This window comes from Phyllostomus hastatus, unplaced genomic scaffold, assembly GCF_019186645.2.
Source record: "Phyllostomus hastatus isolate PE091 unplaced genomic scaffold, TTU_PhHast_1.1 phas_scaffold_21, whole genome shotgun sequence".
Classification (NCBI taxonomy): domain Eukaryota; kingdom Metazoa; phylum Chordata; class Mammalia; order Chiroptera; family Phyllostomidae; genus Phyllostomus; species Phyllostomus hastatus.
Window position 1 is genome coordinate 33833254 of NW_025334017.1, and position 18348 is coordinate 33851601.

Sequence of the window (18348 nt, forward strand, 5' to 3'; positions counted from 1 at the left end):
CTGTTGTTTCATTTAAACAAATACATTATTGATAAAAATTAATCATCAATAACCAGTTAGTGAATGACAACAGGTTACAGCTATTGAACATTATGTGCCAGGCAATATTCTAATTATTTTACATGTATTAAATCGTGTAATTTTCACAATTACTTTAAGAGAAAGGTATTACTATATTCTTTTTCACAAATAAGAAAACTGAAGCCAAGAGAAATTAAACAAATGGCTATGGGTCACACACCCAAGAAGCAGCAGAGCCAAGATTTAAAATAAGTCAAGCTCCAAAGCTTGTGTGTATACCTTAAAAACAGGGAGATGACATTCCTATCAGTAACTCAATAATTAAAACAACAGGTTAGCAACAAATGTGAAGCAAAGACTTTGTGATGAATACTCTACACCAAAATGATTTCACACCCTTTAGATCCAGACCTCATAAAGACAGCAAGTAGTTAGCAGGGAAAAGAGCTTAATGGGAAAGACCACCAAGTGATGAGATTGGCAGCCCTTTGGTACTGGAAATGCCAAGGAAGTGCACAAACCATACATGTTGCTGCATCGAAGACCTCTCCATTTCTTGAAATGCGCAAAGGGGAACAGTCACAGAGGTGTGGGTATGAGTTCCAGCTCTCCAGCATTTCCTAGCTGAGCCCTTGGGAAGGCTATTTATTCCACCTGAGTCTTAGATTGCTACTTTGCAAAATGGAGCGACATCATGACATTGTTGATATTACTGAAAATAGGGTAATGTACAGTAAATACTTTGCAGAGGGTGCACCACATAATAAATGCTCAATAAATGATCCACAGTACCGACTTTGTCAATAAAAAGAAAGCAAAACTATAGCTCCTATTCAACTTACCTCTATGCCAAGGACAATTATTTTCACACTTAAAAAAGCAGAAGAAACATGAGTAAAAAAAGATATACAAAACTAATAAAGAATTATTACAAAGACACCTACCAACTTGTCTAGGTTGCTTAGGTTTGTGGACACTTAACCCTATTAATGGAATCACTGAACCAACGTTAAAATCAAAGTAAATGAGAGGTGCTAGAAAGCAGATGAACTTAGCATAGAAATTCAGACTAATTCTAAAACTGGCTCCTAAACAGCTGACTCCCAGGTGTGCAAAAAGGAGTATTGATGACTAGGGCACAGCACAGTTTCACGAAGATGCCTGGTCCCCGCAAAACCTTATTTTGTTTTTAATAAAAAAAAGGAGAAAATTTGTTATTAAATTAAAAAATCAGATTATCATTGTTTAACAATGCCTCAACTCTAATAACAAAAATGAATGTTAAAGACATTGGGGGAGGAGACAATGTAACCAAACAGCACAGAGGCCCGACATGCCCGCCTACAAAGCCAACGCAAGCTTCACCAGCACCAACAGCAGTGCAGAGCTCCGAGAGCGATTATCTCCCTTTGCGGCATGGCTAATTCAGTTCTCTACCACAGCCAAAGAGAATTCACCAGTAACAGTGCCCCACTGAGAGACGGGAAACGCACAGAGGTTTCACTACCTGGTAAAGACAATCAACGTGAATGGGTACACACAGAACAGGGTAATTAGAGGAGAGAAAGCTTAAAACCCTGTGATGAGGCCAGTTCAAGGAATTAAAACCTCCCTCCAGAGAGCGCCCATCACAAAGAGCACTTTCCACACAGTGAGGCACTGGAGGACGTGTTTTCCTTAGGAAGGCAAACTCAGGACCAGAGGTGATGGTTTCAGGAAAGAAGTTTTCAATTTTAAGGATGAATTCTCATGGGCTGGGCAGAGGAGGGCAAAGGAGGAAAAACTGGGACAACAGGAATAGAATAACAATAGAAAACATTTTAAAAAGTGATGAATTCTCTCTAGCATTTATAGCTGCCCAAAACAGAAAGCCTTCAGGAAAGGCTTGATGATCATTAAAATAATTTCCAACTAGAATATGTATGGTGTAGCCATTTTAATATAATCTGATGGGATAAAGCATTCAGGAAAAAATATTTTTTTGTCAAAACTAAGCGGACTCATTTTTCATTTTGACATTTTATGGCCTTCCTACTTCCTACATACACACTAAAATCTCAATTCTTTTGTTCAAAAAATAATGTAGTAGAACTACATTACAAACTTGAGAGTACACATCAAAAGGAAATTCCTGATCAACTAATTGACATACAGGGCTTTTGATATTCTAAATAACCAGGAATTTACTATATACATAAAAACATTCCATACATTATTGGTATTTCTAAGTGATAAAATCAATGTGTCACTCATGAAGAGATGTTTTACATCTACAACACCTACCCTAGGAACTGGCACACAAAAGATACCCATAATGTATTTGCTGATGGAATGAATGGTAAACTTTTACCAATCACTTATGATATGTTAAGCACTTCACTAAGTACATGCAATGACTCGATTCATTCTTGTAACTGCTCTGTGAAATCAGTGATGTTATTTCCCCAGTTTTGACAGATGAGGAAACAGGTGCTCTAACACATTAAATCAGAAAGGTGAGATCTGACTGTGACTGCACAGTACCGCACAGTAACTGAGTAACTTCCGATGTCCCACGAGCTTATGATAACAAGGCTAGACCCGACAGAATGCAGTGGCAGCAGGTCTGGCAGAAATCCCTGAAACGAGGTTGCACAAGCAGGCAGGTGTCCGGTGTCCAATGACAGGGTGAGGGAGTAAGACCAGAGTACAGGGATCGGAGCTGGAGCTCCAATGTTTCTGCCCTGATCACTGGAAGTCAAGTAGCATCACCAGGAAACCTCCATTAGCTGCAAGAATGCAATACAGCTTTTAATCATCACCAGCATTTTTCTCACAAGCCACAAGATGGGAATGTTCCACCTCAAAAGCCCCATTTTTGTTGTGTTTTTTCCTCCCTCCGACCGATCACTTCTCTGTCCGTAAAACAGTGCTGATACACTTTTAATTAATCCTGTTTACTGATGCCATGCTCCTTGTTCTTACTTAAAAACAGATATAGGGAAGTTAATAGTTCTCCAAAACAAAAACATGCTCCTACATGGTACTTTGTTTATAAATGTCATAAATTATCCCACACACTCAGCTCTGTAATGGCACTAGTTGTCAGCTTATCAAAATCGCCTGGGGAGCTTTCTTAAAGATGTAATCGAAGAGGGTTCTTACCCTGACTACATGTAAAAGTCATCAGTATTTAAAAAAAAAAAAAAAAAAGACTGATGCCTGAACCTAACCTGTGAAACTCAGAGTTAACTGATCTGGGCTGGGATTCCTATATTGATCTTTTTATTTTGGTTTTGGTTTTTTGGAAGGAAGGGGTTGTATCTTCCAATTTTTGGTTTTAGATTCTCCAGGTGATTCTGTCATTCTATTTCATTCTAACTTTTAATGAGGGAATATGGGCCAGCCTTGCTTGTTTTGTTGTAAACTCCTCAGGTGATGATGATGCACATAACTGATTAAACCACAACTTTTCTTTCCTATCTTAAGACTCCCTGTGCTGCTGAAAAGTGAATGCACTGAGAAATACAGACCTAAAAGTGCATATCTTGTTTGTAAATGTGTAAATATCACACCCTAATAAGAGGTACTCAAGTCCTACTTGGAAGAATCTCTACAGAAATGAGAGCGCAGGCAATGTCAGCATTCCATCTGAGAAGCACTCGAGTGGTCTGGTCTGTTGCAGAGACTTACGCTTCAGGGCTTGACCTCGTATTTACGATTGCTTATAAACTAATGCTGACCAAGTGCCTTTATCCTATGAATCCATGGGTAAATGGAGATTTTTCTATGAATTACACACCAAGGGATAGAAACTGACCAGCAAAACATCAAATTACCAAATTCTTCTCTATATCCAAAACTGTCATTTCAGAGTTTAAATGCTTGTGAACCTGCCTGATTTGCCCTGCAGACTCTTGTTCTATGAATAGGTCAGGGGTCTCTGGAGCTGTCTCCCAGCTTTCTGAGGTTTACATATTCTCAGGTTGGGCAGATCTTAGCAAGGAATCCCAACCTGCAAGATAGTAAACAGATGTCCTGTCGGCTGAAATTACCCCAGAGCAGGGGTCCCCAAACCTTGGGTTGTGGACCAGGACCAGTCCTTGGCCTGTCAGTCACCAGGCAGAGAGGGAAGCTCCCCTGAGCTCCGCCATCCTGTTCCAGCTGCCCCACCCTGCAATAGAAAAATCGGTCCCTGGTGCCAAAAAGGTTGGGGACCATGGCTAGAGGAACCGACTGTTTCTATTATCATTATTCAGTGCAGACAATCTGAAAGAGCAGATTATTTTGTCATTTGTTATTTTCTTAACATTTTATTTAGAGGGGGAAGAAAAAAAGGGAGAGAATATCAGTGAGTTACCTCTAGAATCCATCCTGACCAGGGGTCAAACCTGCATCCCAGGCATGTGCCCTGACCAGGCAAGAACCAAAAGCCTTTCACTTTACTGAACAACGCCCAACCAACTTACTATTTCATAAGGTGTCAGGCTTTTTTTTTTATTGTATTTTTTCCATTACTATTTAGTCCCCTTATACCTCTCTCCCTCCAGCAATCACTACACTGTTGTCCATGTCCATGAATGCTTTTTCCTTTTGGCTCAGTCCCTCCACCCCCTAACCTCCCCCTACCCCTTAGCTGTCATCCTGCTCTCTGAGTCTGTCCCCATTTTCCCTGTTAGCTTCGTTTGTTCATTAGATTCCACATGAGTGAAGTCATACGGTGTCTGTCTTTCTCTGACAGGCTTATTACACTTAGCATGTTTCCGGGTCCATCCATGTTGTCACAAAGGGTTAAGTCTTCTTCTTTTTTACAGCTGTGCAGTACTCCACTGTATAAATGTTCCACAGTTGGAAGGTCCAATGTTCTCTACTCATCTGCTGATGGACATGAAGTGTCAGGCTTTTTTAAAAAGACTACAAGCAAGAAAGGGTTTCACTTCTAAGACAAAGTATTCTTAGTATTGTTAAGATAAAATACAAATAATCTAAAATATCCAAATTAACTATATACCGGCAGTCAATAAACTGAAACTTTGGATTAATAAGCATGATGAATAAAATCTTTCATCCTCCCTAAATAAGAAGAACACTTAGCAGAATCTCCAAGACCTTTCTAACAAAATCATACCAAAAACTTTCAATTCCATACTAGGGAACAATTTAAATCTGGCCAAAATAAAAATTATGCCATCTGATGCCTTGGAGTAATTTTCCATCAGTTGCTACAGAAATCAGTTACTACAGAGAGATTTGGAAGCCCTGTCCAGAATCGCCAAAATTCTGCTACTTTCAAATTACTTTGTTCAATCTTGAATTCATTCATCCAGATATTTATTCGTTAGTGATTTTTAAGACCAGTTACCCCTGCCAAGCCCTGGGAAAACAAAACTAAACCAAACACAAACTAAACCAACCAGGTCTTTGCTATCACAGGGCTCATATTTTAGAACAGCAAGTCTCAAACTTTCTGGTCATAGGGCCCTTTATCACTCTTAAAAGTTAGTGAGGATCTCAAAGAATCTTTATACTGACATTTACATATTAGAAATTCAAACTGAAAAATGTTCAAAATATTTATTTTAAGCAACAATAATAAATGTATTACACGCCAACATAAATTTTATTTTTATGAAAAATAACTGTTTTCCAAAACAAAAAAACTGAATCTGGATACAAAATTGGCACTGCTTTACATTTTTGTAAAACATTTGCATTTTCAAAAAAGATTTTTAATCAGGACAGATCACAGTGTTTTACATTTTTGTAAACCTTATTTATGTCTAGTTTAATGGAAAGTATCAGATTTTCACATCTACTTCTGCATTCAATCTTTTATATCACACATCACGGAGCATCTGTAAACCTCTGCTACACACTAACAAAAGTATGCGAGTAAAAATGGCAATGTTTAAATATACGGTAAAAATAGTTTTCACCTCAGAGACCCTCTATTAAGAGTGTTGGGGATGCTCACCCTTTAAGAACCACTATTCTAGAATGGCAATTATGAAAATTAATATGATTATAGTCTGTGAAAAGTGCTAAGAAAATAAAAAGGGGAATACAAGGGAAGTAACCTTGAGGAGTGTGATCCAGGGAAGGCCTCTCTCTGAGATCATACCTGAGCAGACAACTAAAGCACCAGCAGTCAGCCCTGTGAGGACCTGGGTGAAGAATTTATTTGTCAGCTACGGACTTTAAATAATACAGGGTCTGGCACAAATAATGCCCCTTTTTTACTATAAAACCTTTTATTACAAAATCATAACCATGGAACTCTATAACATAACAATATCACACTCAAGCACACCATATGACATTTTAAATGAAATGTTCAAATTAAAAGTATAAGTTATTACACCCACATTATTACCCTGCCAACCACACTCAAGTAGGCCTTACTTCTGCCAGACCCTCTACTTTAAATAAATATGCTAGTATTTGCTTTTTCATAAAGTACACAAGCTATATTTTAGGGGAACAAAAAGGCCTAGGGATGGATGAACACTAGGTGGGAATAGCACATTTTCATTTCTTACTAAAATCACTGGTTTATATAATAAACCCAATCTACTGGCAGAAACAACTATGTAAGGTATCATCACATAATTCAAGACTAGCAATTTTATATAATCTCTGTTGATGAATTAAGAAGAACAGGATATTAACAAAGTCCTTTCAGTAAAGGTTTACTATAGATTTTAATCACAATAATATCTCTTAATACTAGTGTCGGGGTCAATATTCACCTGGTAAACTTTATACCCATGAACCTACCACCTAAAACACCTCTCATAAAAGTAGCAACTGTTAAAAGTTCAGAATTGAAAAGTCAATTATTTAAGAAATATACCTGAAACTTTCAGGCCTTGCATATGCCAATTCAAGTGCTTTAACCCATCTATTCCTGTGCACATGTAGAAATGTTGAATAAACTGCATTCCTAAAATGTTTAAATAGAGGACCAACCAAGCTAGAAGAAGAAACTGACAACCCAAACACTGACTCTGTGAGTTAATGCAGCATTGAGCAAAGGGACATAAGACTTAAGATATAATCCCCAAGAGCTAGGAGCTAGGCTGCAACCCAATCTCCATCCTGGTTCAGAAGACAGGGTCTTAAACTTGTCCGAGTCCAGGAAGTAGAGATTGAGACCTTTCCAAAAAGCTATAGCTCCAATAAAAATTGTTGGTGAAAAGGTAAAAAACAGTAACTTCAGTATCTTATAGTTAAATATAAACTTCCTGCATGACTCAAATTCTTATTCCTAGATTTACCCGAGAAATAAAATTTTTAAAAATACACACACAGAGATATTCAAATGTTCATAGTAGCATTATTCAAAGTAGCCAAAAACTAAATGCAATCCAAAGTTCCACCAAATGTAGATGGATAAACAAACTGCAGTACACCCATTCCATGGATTACTTACTACTCAGCAATAAAAAGGAACAAAACACCAATGCAATGTCAGAGATAAACTCTCAACATTATACTCAGTAAAAGAAGTCAAACAAAATGCTATCTACTGTGTGATTCCATTTATACGGAATTCTGGAAAAGGCAACCTGGAAAGTGGTGGCCTGGGACCAAGGAATTGATACACTTGTTTAAAACTAGCGCAGTGTACCATACCGTACATTTAAAGTGAGTGGATGTTATTGTGAATAAACAATACTTTAACTCTAAAATACTATGCACACTTTAAGGTCTGCCTGATGAAGATATAATTCATAGGTCAACCAATCCAATTTCATTCTCAGTTTCAGAGTTCAAGAATCCTTCAAAATGCTGTTAAGAAACTAGATAAAGTTCCTACATTATATCCCTACATTATGTATACTATATATCTTATATGTCTGTCTATAAATACAAATTGATAATAACTCAAGTTTATAATAGTCCTAGGTAATTAAGTTAAACTGTATCATTTTAGAAGTCAAAAGTATAACATGTAGAATTTTTCTATTTTAATGTATTTTAGAATTTAATGTTATTACATAATAGATAACTTAAGCTGCCTAGAAAAATTGGCTATGAAAAATTAATTCACTAAGAAAATGGATAAATGTTTAAGTATTTAACCTTCCACTACCGATAAAAGTAAGGTTAAAAGAAAAAAAAATCCACCTTGCCCAAAGTTCTATATTAGTAAGTATACTCAAAAGTATATAAACATTAAAAGCAAATATTCAGGCCACAAACTTCTTAAAATCACATGCAATATTATATGTCTATGATGTACTTAAGGGTATTTTCCAGGGGGAGCAGGAGTCCATGGCATTTGTCAGATTCCCAGCAGCCCATAACAAAGGGTGAGAAAGAGCTTTAAAAACAGTAATAGCCCTGGCCAGGTGCCTCAATTGGTTGCAGCATTGTCCCATGCACCAAAGCGTTGTAGGTTCAATCCCTGGTCCAGGCACATATGTAAGTTATGGGTTTGACCCCCACTCAGGGCACATATGGGAGGCAACCGATCGATGTTTTTCTCTCACACTGATGTCTCTCTCTCCCCCTCCCCTCTCCCTATCTAAAATTAATAAAACATATCCTCCGATGAGGATTAAAAAAATACTATTAAATACTAAAAACCTATTTATTATATACATGCAGTTATGCTTTTATTTTTGTATGTACAAGAATAGTGTGGAAGGACATTTCTTTTACGAATCTTTATATTATTTATAGTGAGCATGTATTTGTTATTAATTCAAAAAACATCAGATAAAAAAATTAAAGGAAAATATTTTTAGATACAGCAATCACTGCAATTTACTGCATGAACTTCACCAAGAACAAAATAATATAATTTCCTTTTTTGACATTACTACTGAGTTGACAGAGTGATGTGAATATATATTCATTTTAGCATGTTCTTTCGTGCATGCCAAAAAAATATATGAGCTGAGTAAGTGGCTTTGAAAGGAGAAAAAGAGAAAACCCACACACTATAAGCCTGGGCACCGGCTGACTTGAAATTCTAATCTCTTGTTGATGTGATTACTCTTCAACTCCATTCACGTTTGTTGCTGCACACACATATGAATTACCAGAAAACATGCCTATGTACACACAACCAGGGGAAGAGAAGTAACTTCTGAGCACACAGACTGGTTTTCAACACACACAGAAACCTGTTTAAGAGAAGAAGGCTAACCTAAGCCAATTGTACATCAGCAAAATATCAATTTAAACTTGGTGCAAACTGATGATAGTAATAAACCTTCGCTATGAAAAGCAGCAGGTTTCCCAGTGGCCCTGTCACACACATAAAAGGATCTGCTGAAAGCCCAGGTGAAACGATTAGGGACACAGTAGTTTTACCTTGTAGAACTACACCAGCTATCATTTTCAACTGCCCTTTATAAAGAAAGCTAAGTTCATAGAGAATGCTCAGAGACTGCAACCTGTACTGAGCACCTGGAGTAAACACAGGCTGAATCTGAATCCACCTGCTCATCTTTTCAAACGGCTCACAGATAAAGAAATGCTGAAATTAGTAAAATATTTTACCACTAAAACTAATAAAAAGTAAATTATTTTGTGATCACAATAGTCTTTTAGATACGGTTCCATTAAAAGTTTAAACTCTGATTATAGGAAGATGCTATTAGCTAAAATAAGTATGAAAGTCATTTTATGATACTGCTTCTCAAGGTATTATGGTGCAGAACTCATCTTCTTCCAGTCCACGACAGACTACTATTTCAGTAAATATCAGGAAAAAAACAAGCCCAGAGATCACACTCTTGGCCACCACAGCACAGCAAACTGCTGTGAAAGTTTCTACATGCTTTGCCTCCATCCTGCGATGATCTCGTGCAGACCACAAAGCGTGGTTGGGCTTTCACGACCCAAAGCCCACACGCTGGGTGGCCCTGGTTCACAGAACTCATAACATAAGCCAGTAGACAGTTTTCTCCCAACTCCAGCTGACCATTCAGATTTTATAGTCAAACACTTCGAATTTATGTCACTAATAGGAAGTCTCTCCAAATTATCTCAATGGATTATTAACTCAATAGGCGTGAGCACCAACCCCACGGTTTTCTCTACGTCCCCTTATTGTTTCTATACAAAAGGCATACTCCTGGGCTGGGTTCAGACCACTGTTCTGTTTGGATTTCATTCTGAACATTGTTCTATTACAGGAATAAAAACAAACTAATTTCAGCAGCAGGACTCCACTTTAAATCAGAAACTCCATAAGACAGAAGTAAAAACAGTGAATTACTGACCCATGAGCAAGCCCAGCTGAAGCCCCAACACTCAAACCTGGATTTGCTATATTTCCCACTTGTTATCGAGAACACTACAACTCTACAATTAACCTTTATTTGTGAAAAAATGCTCAAGTGAGAGAGATTAACTTTAGTAAAAGCTTAAAATTAATTATTATGAGTATATACATAAATATGAATCTCTGGTCTGTACAACACAAAAACCCTACAGCATAGCTGTTGAGAGGCCGGGCACTAGATAGAATCCAAAAGAAAGCTGGAGTGCCAGCTCCACGGCCCTAGGCAAGCCACCCCATCTATCCATCCTCGCCTCACCTCCCTCCTGGAGAGAGATCAGCCAGTACTTACGTACAGCGTTACTGCAAATTAATACATCCAAAGCACCCAGCACACGGCGCGTATCGAATCCTCAGTAAATGTTAGCTACTCAGTAAACAGTTGCCACTGCTATTATCACAGTAAACACTTCACCTAATCCCACTTACTCATCCGTCCATCTATCCCACAACCACTTACCGAGTGACGAGAACATGCAAGGCACCCTCACGGCACGGAGACTTGTCTCCCCACAAAGCTCTACTCCTCAGAGGATGTAACTTAATTAAAGACTTATTAAAAATCAACCACCTGACACCAAACTTTTATTTTTGTCAAAGATTATCAGTCACATAGACCTAGAGCTATCTCTCATAACAGCCAGAGGGTTTCAGGACAAGATCTTTAAAATGTGTATTCAAAAGTCAAGTGAGATTAAACAGATTTGTGTACATGTGTATGTTTATACATATGCACCATGTGTGTACATGTGTCTCTGCAAGTGTGCATGCAAGTTTCCTTAAAAACATTACCATCCTTGCCAGAAATAAAGACCAGATCCACTTCAAGGGTTCCTCCAAGGTCGGAGATGAAAGGACGAAGCCCCAACTACAGCAGCCGCTGGCCCGCTGGAGAGCAGGCAGGCAGGACACACGGTTCCCAGCAGGCTTCACTCCAGTGTTACAGATCAGGGAGGGAAGGTCCACAGCCTGGACTTCCCACAGCAGCCCCCGTCAAAGAACAGCTATCACTGTAAAAGTTTAGTCTCAAGGGGACTGCAGTGCCACAGAGCCTCCCCCTAGCGCGTTCTGTACAGTCGGTATCCAGGCTTTCGTTGAATGCTGGCATCTTTCAATGACTGATCTGTGAACTTGGCAGTTTTCTTATTTGGTTAAGCCTACATTTCTTCTAACACTGAACACAGAAGGTAGTTATTGCCAAAATGTAAATTTGAAAAGCAGAGAACAGCATTAGTCTTAAATGTAACACATTTTATGGCTCAAGTGGGATAGAGGTTCCATTTCTTAACTGGATAAGTCAAATAATAACAGGACTTAAATCACTGCTGTTAAGTTTTGACATGAAAGAATTTTAAGTAACCTTAACAAGAAAAAAAGATATTTGGCCCCTGACACATATGGGGTTAGTTATAGTGCTCCGATACCCTTAACCAATATCACCTCTATAGCATTTCAGCTGAAAGAGCATACACTTCATTATTTTTGTCTTGGATCTAATACTCACTGATGGTCCACAATTTTAAACTTAAATCAACTAATAATTGCTGGGAAAGCGGGGAGAAAGGCAATGCAGCCACAAAAAATTCACCAAAAATAGCACTGCCTTAATCACAAAAATTAGTCATGAGAAACTACAATGATGCAATCAAACATACAAATGTATAGTTGCAATTAAATGTTAATTGATAACAATATGTAATTCAATAACATTAAGTTTTTACTTTACCAACTCAACACACAATCTGCCAATTTTCCCACATGTACCTGGAAGGTAATTTTTCTAAAATAAAATGAGTGATAAACAGGCTTAGCTGCAACAAAATTTCTTTCTTTCTCATACCAAACAAAACATTTCAAAATTATTATTAGCTAGCTGTCTCCTTCCTAACACATTGGAGTTTATGAAATTCAGAAGCATCTGAGCAGCTTCTTGGAGAGCCAGCACACGAAGAACTCCTGCAGCTCCAGGTGGATGCGGCAGGAAGGTGTGCCCATCCTCTGGTCTTGTCTGGGGACCACCAAGGTCTGGCAGCCCCCAGCTGCTGCACCCCTGCCTCCGGCCAGCCCCTGCTGCTCTGGCATACTCTGGGGAGTCCAGCCCATAGGGCCAGACTCCAGCCCTCCTATATAATTTTTAGGGTCTTTTCACTTAAAACACATACGTGCACTCGCACCTCTCCAGAAACACAGGAGTTTTGAAGAGCAAACTCAAAGACACACAGCAACTAGAAAAATGAATACTTCCATCGAACTCCTTAGTAGAAGACCAAAAAATCTGGTCAGAATTCCAAAATCTTTGTGAAATTAATAGTTTACATATATTTGTAAGTACTACTTTAAAAAAATTAACATAAAATTTACCACCTTAAGAGTTTGTGTGTATAGTTCAGTATTAAGTATATTCATATCGCTATCCAACAGATCTCTAGAACTTTCATACTGCGAAACTGAAACTCTATAGTAGATCCACCGAACAACCCCCTTTCCGTCCCCCAGCCCCTGCCAACCGCCACTCTTTCTATCTCTGAATTTGACTTCTTTTGACATCTCATTAGTGATCATATAGTTACAGTATTTTCCTCTTTTTTTAAGATCTCTCTTAGCAACTTTCAAATATGCTTTACAATACTGACTAGACGTACTTCTTTTATAACTTGGAAGTCTGTACCTTTGACTTCCTCCACTCATTTGTCCCATACCCACCCCACCCCAACCCCTCCAAAATAGCAGCAGCATGGTCAACTGAATGGTTAGAAGATCTTACCATGGCTGGGGTGGCCTAGAAGGTCACTGGTTCGATTCCTGGTCAGGGCACATGCCTAGGTTGTGAATCAGGTCCCTATTTAAGAGCATGCAAGAGGCAACCAGTGGATTCCTCTCCCTCTCTTTCCTCCTTTCCCATCTCTCTAAAAATACATAAAACCTTTTGAAAAAACTCAAATAAAAAAGAAGGTCTTAAGGTGATTTGGGGGTTTCTGCTTCCATAACAGGAGGCATGCCTGCTAAAACTCGCCCGGAAGGGAACATCAAAGGGCAACCATGGCTGCCTCTAAGAAAATGTTGGTTGAAGGTGGGGAGGAGAGTGAGTCTTTTTCACTGCGCATTTTTTTTTTTGCCTTTTGATTTGTGTATCATGAGTATCTGGTGTAATGGCTGTGTTTAATTAAATTGTTTAATAAATTAAAAGGGCTTCAGCTTGCCAGCATAAACAGTATTTACCACTGAAATCGCAGGAGGTGGTGACTCGCCTTCTTTCTCCTGAAGAGACTGCTGAGTCTGAGACAGGCCGCCCGCAGAGACCCCACAATGGCATATTGATTATTCTGCATTAAGGTTACCTGACGAGCAGCTGGTGCCAGAAGAGCACCTTAACACCCCTGCCCCCGCCTGTCTCCTTGAGTGCAGGAGATAAATCTCCCCTGTGAAAGGTGCCCTCCCTGCTCCAGGACAGCTGAGAGACAACCTTATCGCAAGATAAGAGCTGAGAGATCCAGAACGTCTGTAAATACTTTATCAATTTACTAGCTGAGCCAAACTTTGTTTAGATCCCTCACAAATGAACACCCAAACCTTACTTAGATCCCTTCCTAGTGAGCGAGCACTAACCTTCTTGTCCTGTCAATTCTTCACAAATTTGTTGTCTGTCCAAAAAACATTAAAAGATGTCTGGTTCAATTACCTCTTTGAGCCTCATTTTATGATCAGAGCATCCTATTGCGATCCTCCCGTGCATAGGTATTAAATCAGTTTTTCTGCAATTTATGTTGTCTTGTGTCGATTTTGTTTTATTTATTAGCCCACCTCTAAGAACTAAAACAGAGGGAGGAATTCTCACCCTCCCAACAAGGTCCTTCAAAGCAAAACTGAACATGAGGCATTTCTGCACAAAATATAGAATAGGGGTTTTCTTCTATCCAAAAAGGAAAAAAGTCTTGGTTCTGTTTTAAAGACTACCCTTAAACCAAACTTGGAAACAGCATCTATAAGCGATCATTTGGAGGCTAAAAACAAATGGTGAAGAGGACCTTAAAAGTCGGAGATCAATGTGGACCACCACGGTACTTCTTAACATTAATATGCTATAAATCACCTGATACACTAGGCAGGAGATGGGCCTGAGATTCTAGGATACTGCATGTCTGCATTTCTAACAAGCTCTCAAGGCCAATTCTGCTCGTCTTGCCGGTTCATGGATCATACCTCGTAAGTATCGAAAGTATAACGTATATAAGAAAGATAAGATTCAAACTGCAGAACAGAATGGGTTTTACATGATAATAAGTTCAACAGGAAGAATTAGCCTGATTTTTGTCTAGGAACAATGAAACCACTTGACTACAATGAAGATTGGCTCCTCCATTCCAAAAGGATAATACAAGCACTGATTTTGGGCAGGGTATAGCAGAAGACACACTGACCAGTCTCATGGAATAGACAATTAAAAGATGTTTGAGAAGTACCACTGTCACACAAGGAACACAGCCATGTAATTGTACATTAACAGTCAAAGACATGTATGTATGGACAATGAAATGCTATGTAGTAAAGAACAAATTACAACTGCTCACTCTAGAATGGACTAATCTCAATCATGGTGTGAGATATATATAATTCAAGACATAGGAGAACATATTTTTAGTTTGTTCACATTTATTAATATAAACAAGGCAAAACTAAATAAACTGTTTAGGAATACTCTGTATGGTGAAGCTACAAAAAAACAAGAAATTAATGAATCAAAGATCACAACAGTGATAACAGGGTGGGGAGAAGGGACGGGAGAAAAGGATGAAACAGGAAGGGGCTTCAGAGATATTTGTAATGTTCTATAACTCAAGCTGAATGGCAGGTGACTGGATGTGTACTTTGTGACTATTTAAATTATGTATTATAGACACTACTTTGAATCTATGGCATTTTGACATTTCTTTTACACTTCTTTGTTAATGTCATCAATGATCTTTATAAAAACTAAGTCTGGAAACTGGTGGCGCCCGATTCTGATAGTGGAAGACTGCTAATACTGACAGTTTTTAGCCACTGACTTCAAGAGAGAAAAAAGTGGGGATGAGGTCTGCAACACAGAGTGCTAAGTAAAGAGACAGATCTGAACATTCAAATATGGGAAACTCTTGAAAATGTTAAGATGTTAAGGAAATAGTAATGCTAAAGAAACAGAGGAACCGATAAATAGGACCAAATGTTGGAAAGAAAAGATTCAAGAAAACAAGAAGAAAAATTGGCCTTGGCCACTATCAAGGTGCCAGGAACAAATGCAGATAAACATCAGGCTTACCAAATATATTGTTCTGTATGGCTACAATTACAATCCCTAGGAAGCTTGGAAATACCAGAAACTAAACCTAAAGACAAAAGCAAGGACAACATCCAGTGAACCTGGAATTCACTGCCACGTCACTGAAAACATTTTAGAAAGACAGTTAACAAGATCTGAACTTTCATATTAAGTGAGTGTTTTAGTAACAGTATGAAGAATAGATCGAAGAAGATTAAGACAACTCAAGATACCATTAAAATAATTTACTAAAGATTACCAGGATGTGAACTAGAGTAGTATAAAAATAAAATGAGATATTTTATTCATTCCTTCATTTCTTCTACTGATCTCAGTTAGCAGGTTCAGTATTAGGAGTAAGAAGTGAAAAAACATAGTCCCTGCCTGCCCTCAGTAGCTTGCATTCTGGTGGAGGAGACAAGACAAAAAAAAAAAAATTGCTATGAAGGAAATACAGGGTGGTGTGATGGAGAGTAATGGGAGGCTACTTTTAATAGGGTTCTTAGGCAAGGCCTTTCCGGAGATGGTGTTATTTAAGACGAGAGGGCAGGAATACCTGAGAGACTATTTCAGTCAGGGAAAAGAAAGAACTGAAAGGTCAGCATGACTGGAAACTAGAAGAAAGCATGGGGTATTTTTGCAAGAAGAGACAAGAGTAGCAGGACCTTGAAGACTGTGGTAAGAAGTCTGCATTTTAAGTGGATATGATCGGGGGCACTTGGATGAAAGGCGGGTGAATTTCTTGTATTTTGTAGGTGGAATCACTAGGATTTGCTGAGGGACTGGATGTTGGGGAGAAAGAAAAAAAAGAACAAATACAGGTTAATGCCTACGCTTCTGACTTAAATGGGTAAATGGTTATTCCATTTACTAAAATGGGAGAGACTAAGTAATACCAATGAGCAGGAGGGATGAAAGGAGGAGAAGCCACTAATTTTAGTTTGTACACATTCAATTTGAAATGCCTATGCAAATAGTGACAGTTGAGCAGGGAGCTGGGTATTCAAGGATGGCATTCAAGAATCAAGTCTGGCAAGAAATATAAATCCGGGAGTTATCAGAATATAAATAGAATCAAAAGAATGCACCTTAAAGAGAATTTACTACTATGACTATTTACAAATAATAACAGCAGCATCTAAGAGGAAATGGATACTTACTGTGTCTCAGATGCTGTGCTAGCTACTGAAACATAATTTGCCAATTTTAAACCTCAAAACAACTCAGATGAGGAAAATAAGGCATAAAGAGATTAGGTAACTTGCCCAGTGCCATTCAGCTAACTAGAGGTGAGATTCAAATCCAAGCAGTTTGGCTCCAAAGGTGTGTTTCTAACTAGTCCTTGTTACACTATGTCAAGCAGAGACCAGATATTAGGAATTCTAAACCCAAATCCTGAGGCACTCCGACGCTCATAGGTACGTAAAGCAGCAGCCAACACAAAAGATGTTTATTCCAATTACGTGGTTTCAGGTAAAGCGCTGAAGCACAGGCGCAAAAGTGGCTACAAAGTACATCTCCACTTGAGGAGTTAGAAATGTCACATCCCAGCAGGGAACCAATCAAGTTTACCTTACTCTCTCTCCCCTTCCAAAAGCTTTAAAGTCCTAGATTCTTCCCGACACCTTGGTCACCTACTTATCTCCCAGAAAATTCTTTCTGCAAGTCCCCTCTCCCAAGCACCCCAAAACTAGACCCCAAGAACCTGCCCCACCCTTAGCTTCGGTCCCGTTTCTCAGCCCTCAATTCCCCCCTCAGATGAAGGGAAAAGCTGTAGCTTCTCCCGAACAAGACATGGAGATGCAAAGGAGGATTTTTCGGAGAAAACCTTGGCCCAGCCTCATCTAGCCCAGAGGAGAGGATGCTGAGAAGCGCTTCTGCCGGGCCCGGGCTGGATACTACACCGCCCACGTGTACCCTAGGAGACAGCACCGCACTCACCAGGCCATCTATCTGTACTTGCTTTACAGCGGAATCTCCAGACCCGCCTTTGCCTTTGCCTTTTCCTCCCGCACCGGTGTTGGAGGTAGAAGACGTGGTGCCCGAGCCGGTGCCTTCCTTGCGGGACGCCATCTTTCCAGGGGGACAGGAAGAAAGAGAAACGTGAGTAATCGGAAACGGAAATACGAGATTCACGTGACGTCACGCAGTACGATGTTCGAGGGGAGGAGCGGGGAGGAAAGGCTGGGGTAGGCCCCGCCTCCCGACTCCTCTCCAGCCTCACCTCCTTCCCCGACGGAGTCGTTTGCGTGTTGAGGCTTCTCCTTAGAAAGCTTTAAGAAAGAAGTAGGCTTTTAAAAATGTTTTCCATTTTACGTTTAGTCTCCATTAGGCTGTTGATCATAATAACATTACAATTCACTTCTAATTTTTTTGGATAATCCCAATTCCCAACCTCGCAAACTGAAGAGTTTCACTAACTCCCGTTACGCATATTAGGAAACAGACGTGATTTATCCAACCTCATTCTGTTAATTATTGGTGATTGGTGTCGCATTTTGTCTTATGTAGTTTTAGATACATGTCTCTAATCACTTATGCAGAAATTAATTAAAACATGGGAACTTTTTTCAGAATTACCAGAACTAACAGCCCTTTGCTGCTATAGGTTTCATGTAAGATTAACGTAAGGACCAAGAAGTTATTTTACGCAAAATATTGAAGTACGATGCAGAATATATTCTCTAATCATGCTTACTTAAGTTTGAAATGGACATCTCAAGTCTTTAAAGAAATATACTTGACATCTTTATAA

The 18348-nt window shown here is 39.0% G+C and overlaps 1 protein-coding gene across 1 annotated transcript in view; it reads right to left on the reverse strand.

Moving 5' to 3' along the window:
* The window catches only part of EIF3H (eukaryotic translation initiation factor 3 subunit H), an 82884-nt gene extending 65189 nt beyond the window's left edge, over positions 1-17695 (reverse strand). Inside the window, exon 1 of the mRNA XM_045861462.1 lies at positions 17535-17695. Within this exon, the coding sequence (XP_045717418.1) occupies positions 17535-17666 (132 nt within the window). The 5' untranslated portion in view covers positions 17667-17695. The remainder of the gene's footprint in view (positions 1-17534) is intronic.
* Positions 17696-18348: the final 653 nt, after the last annotated feature.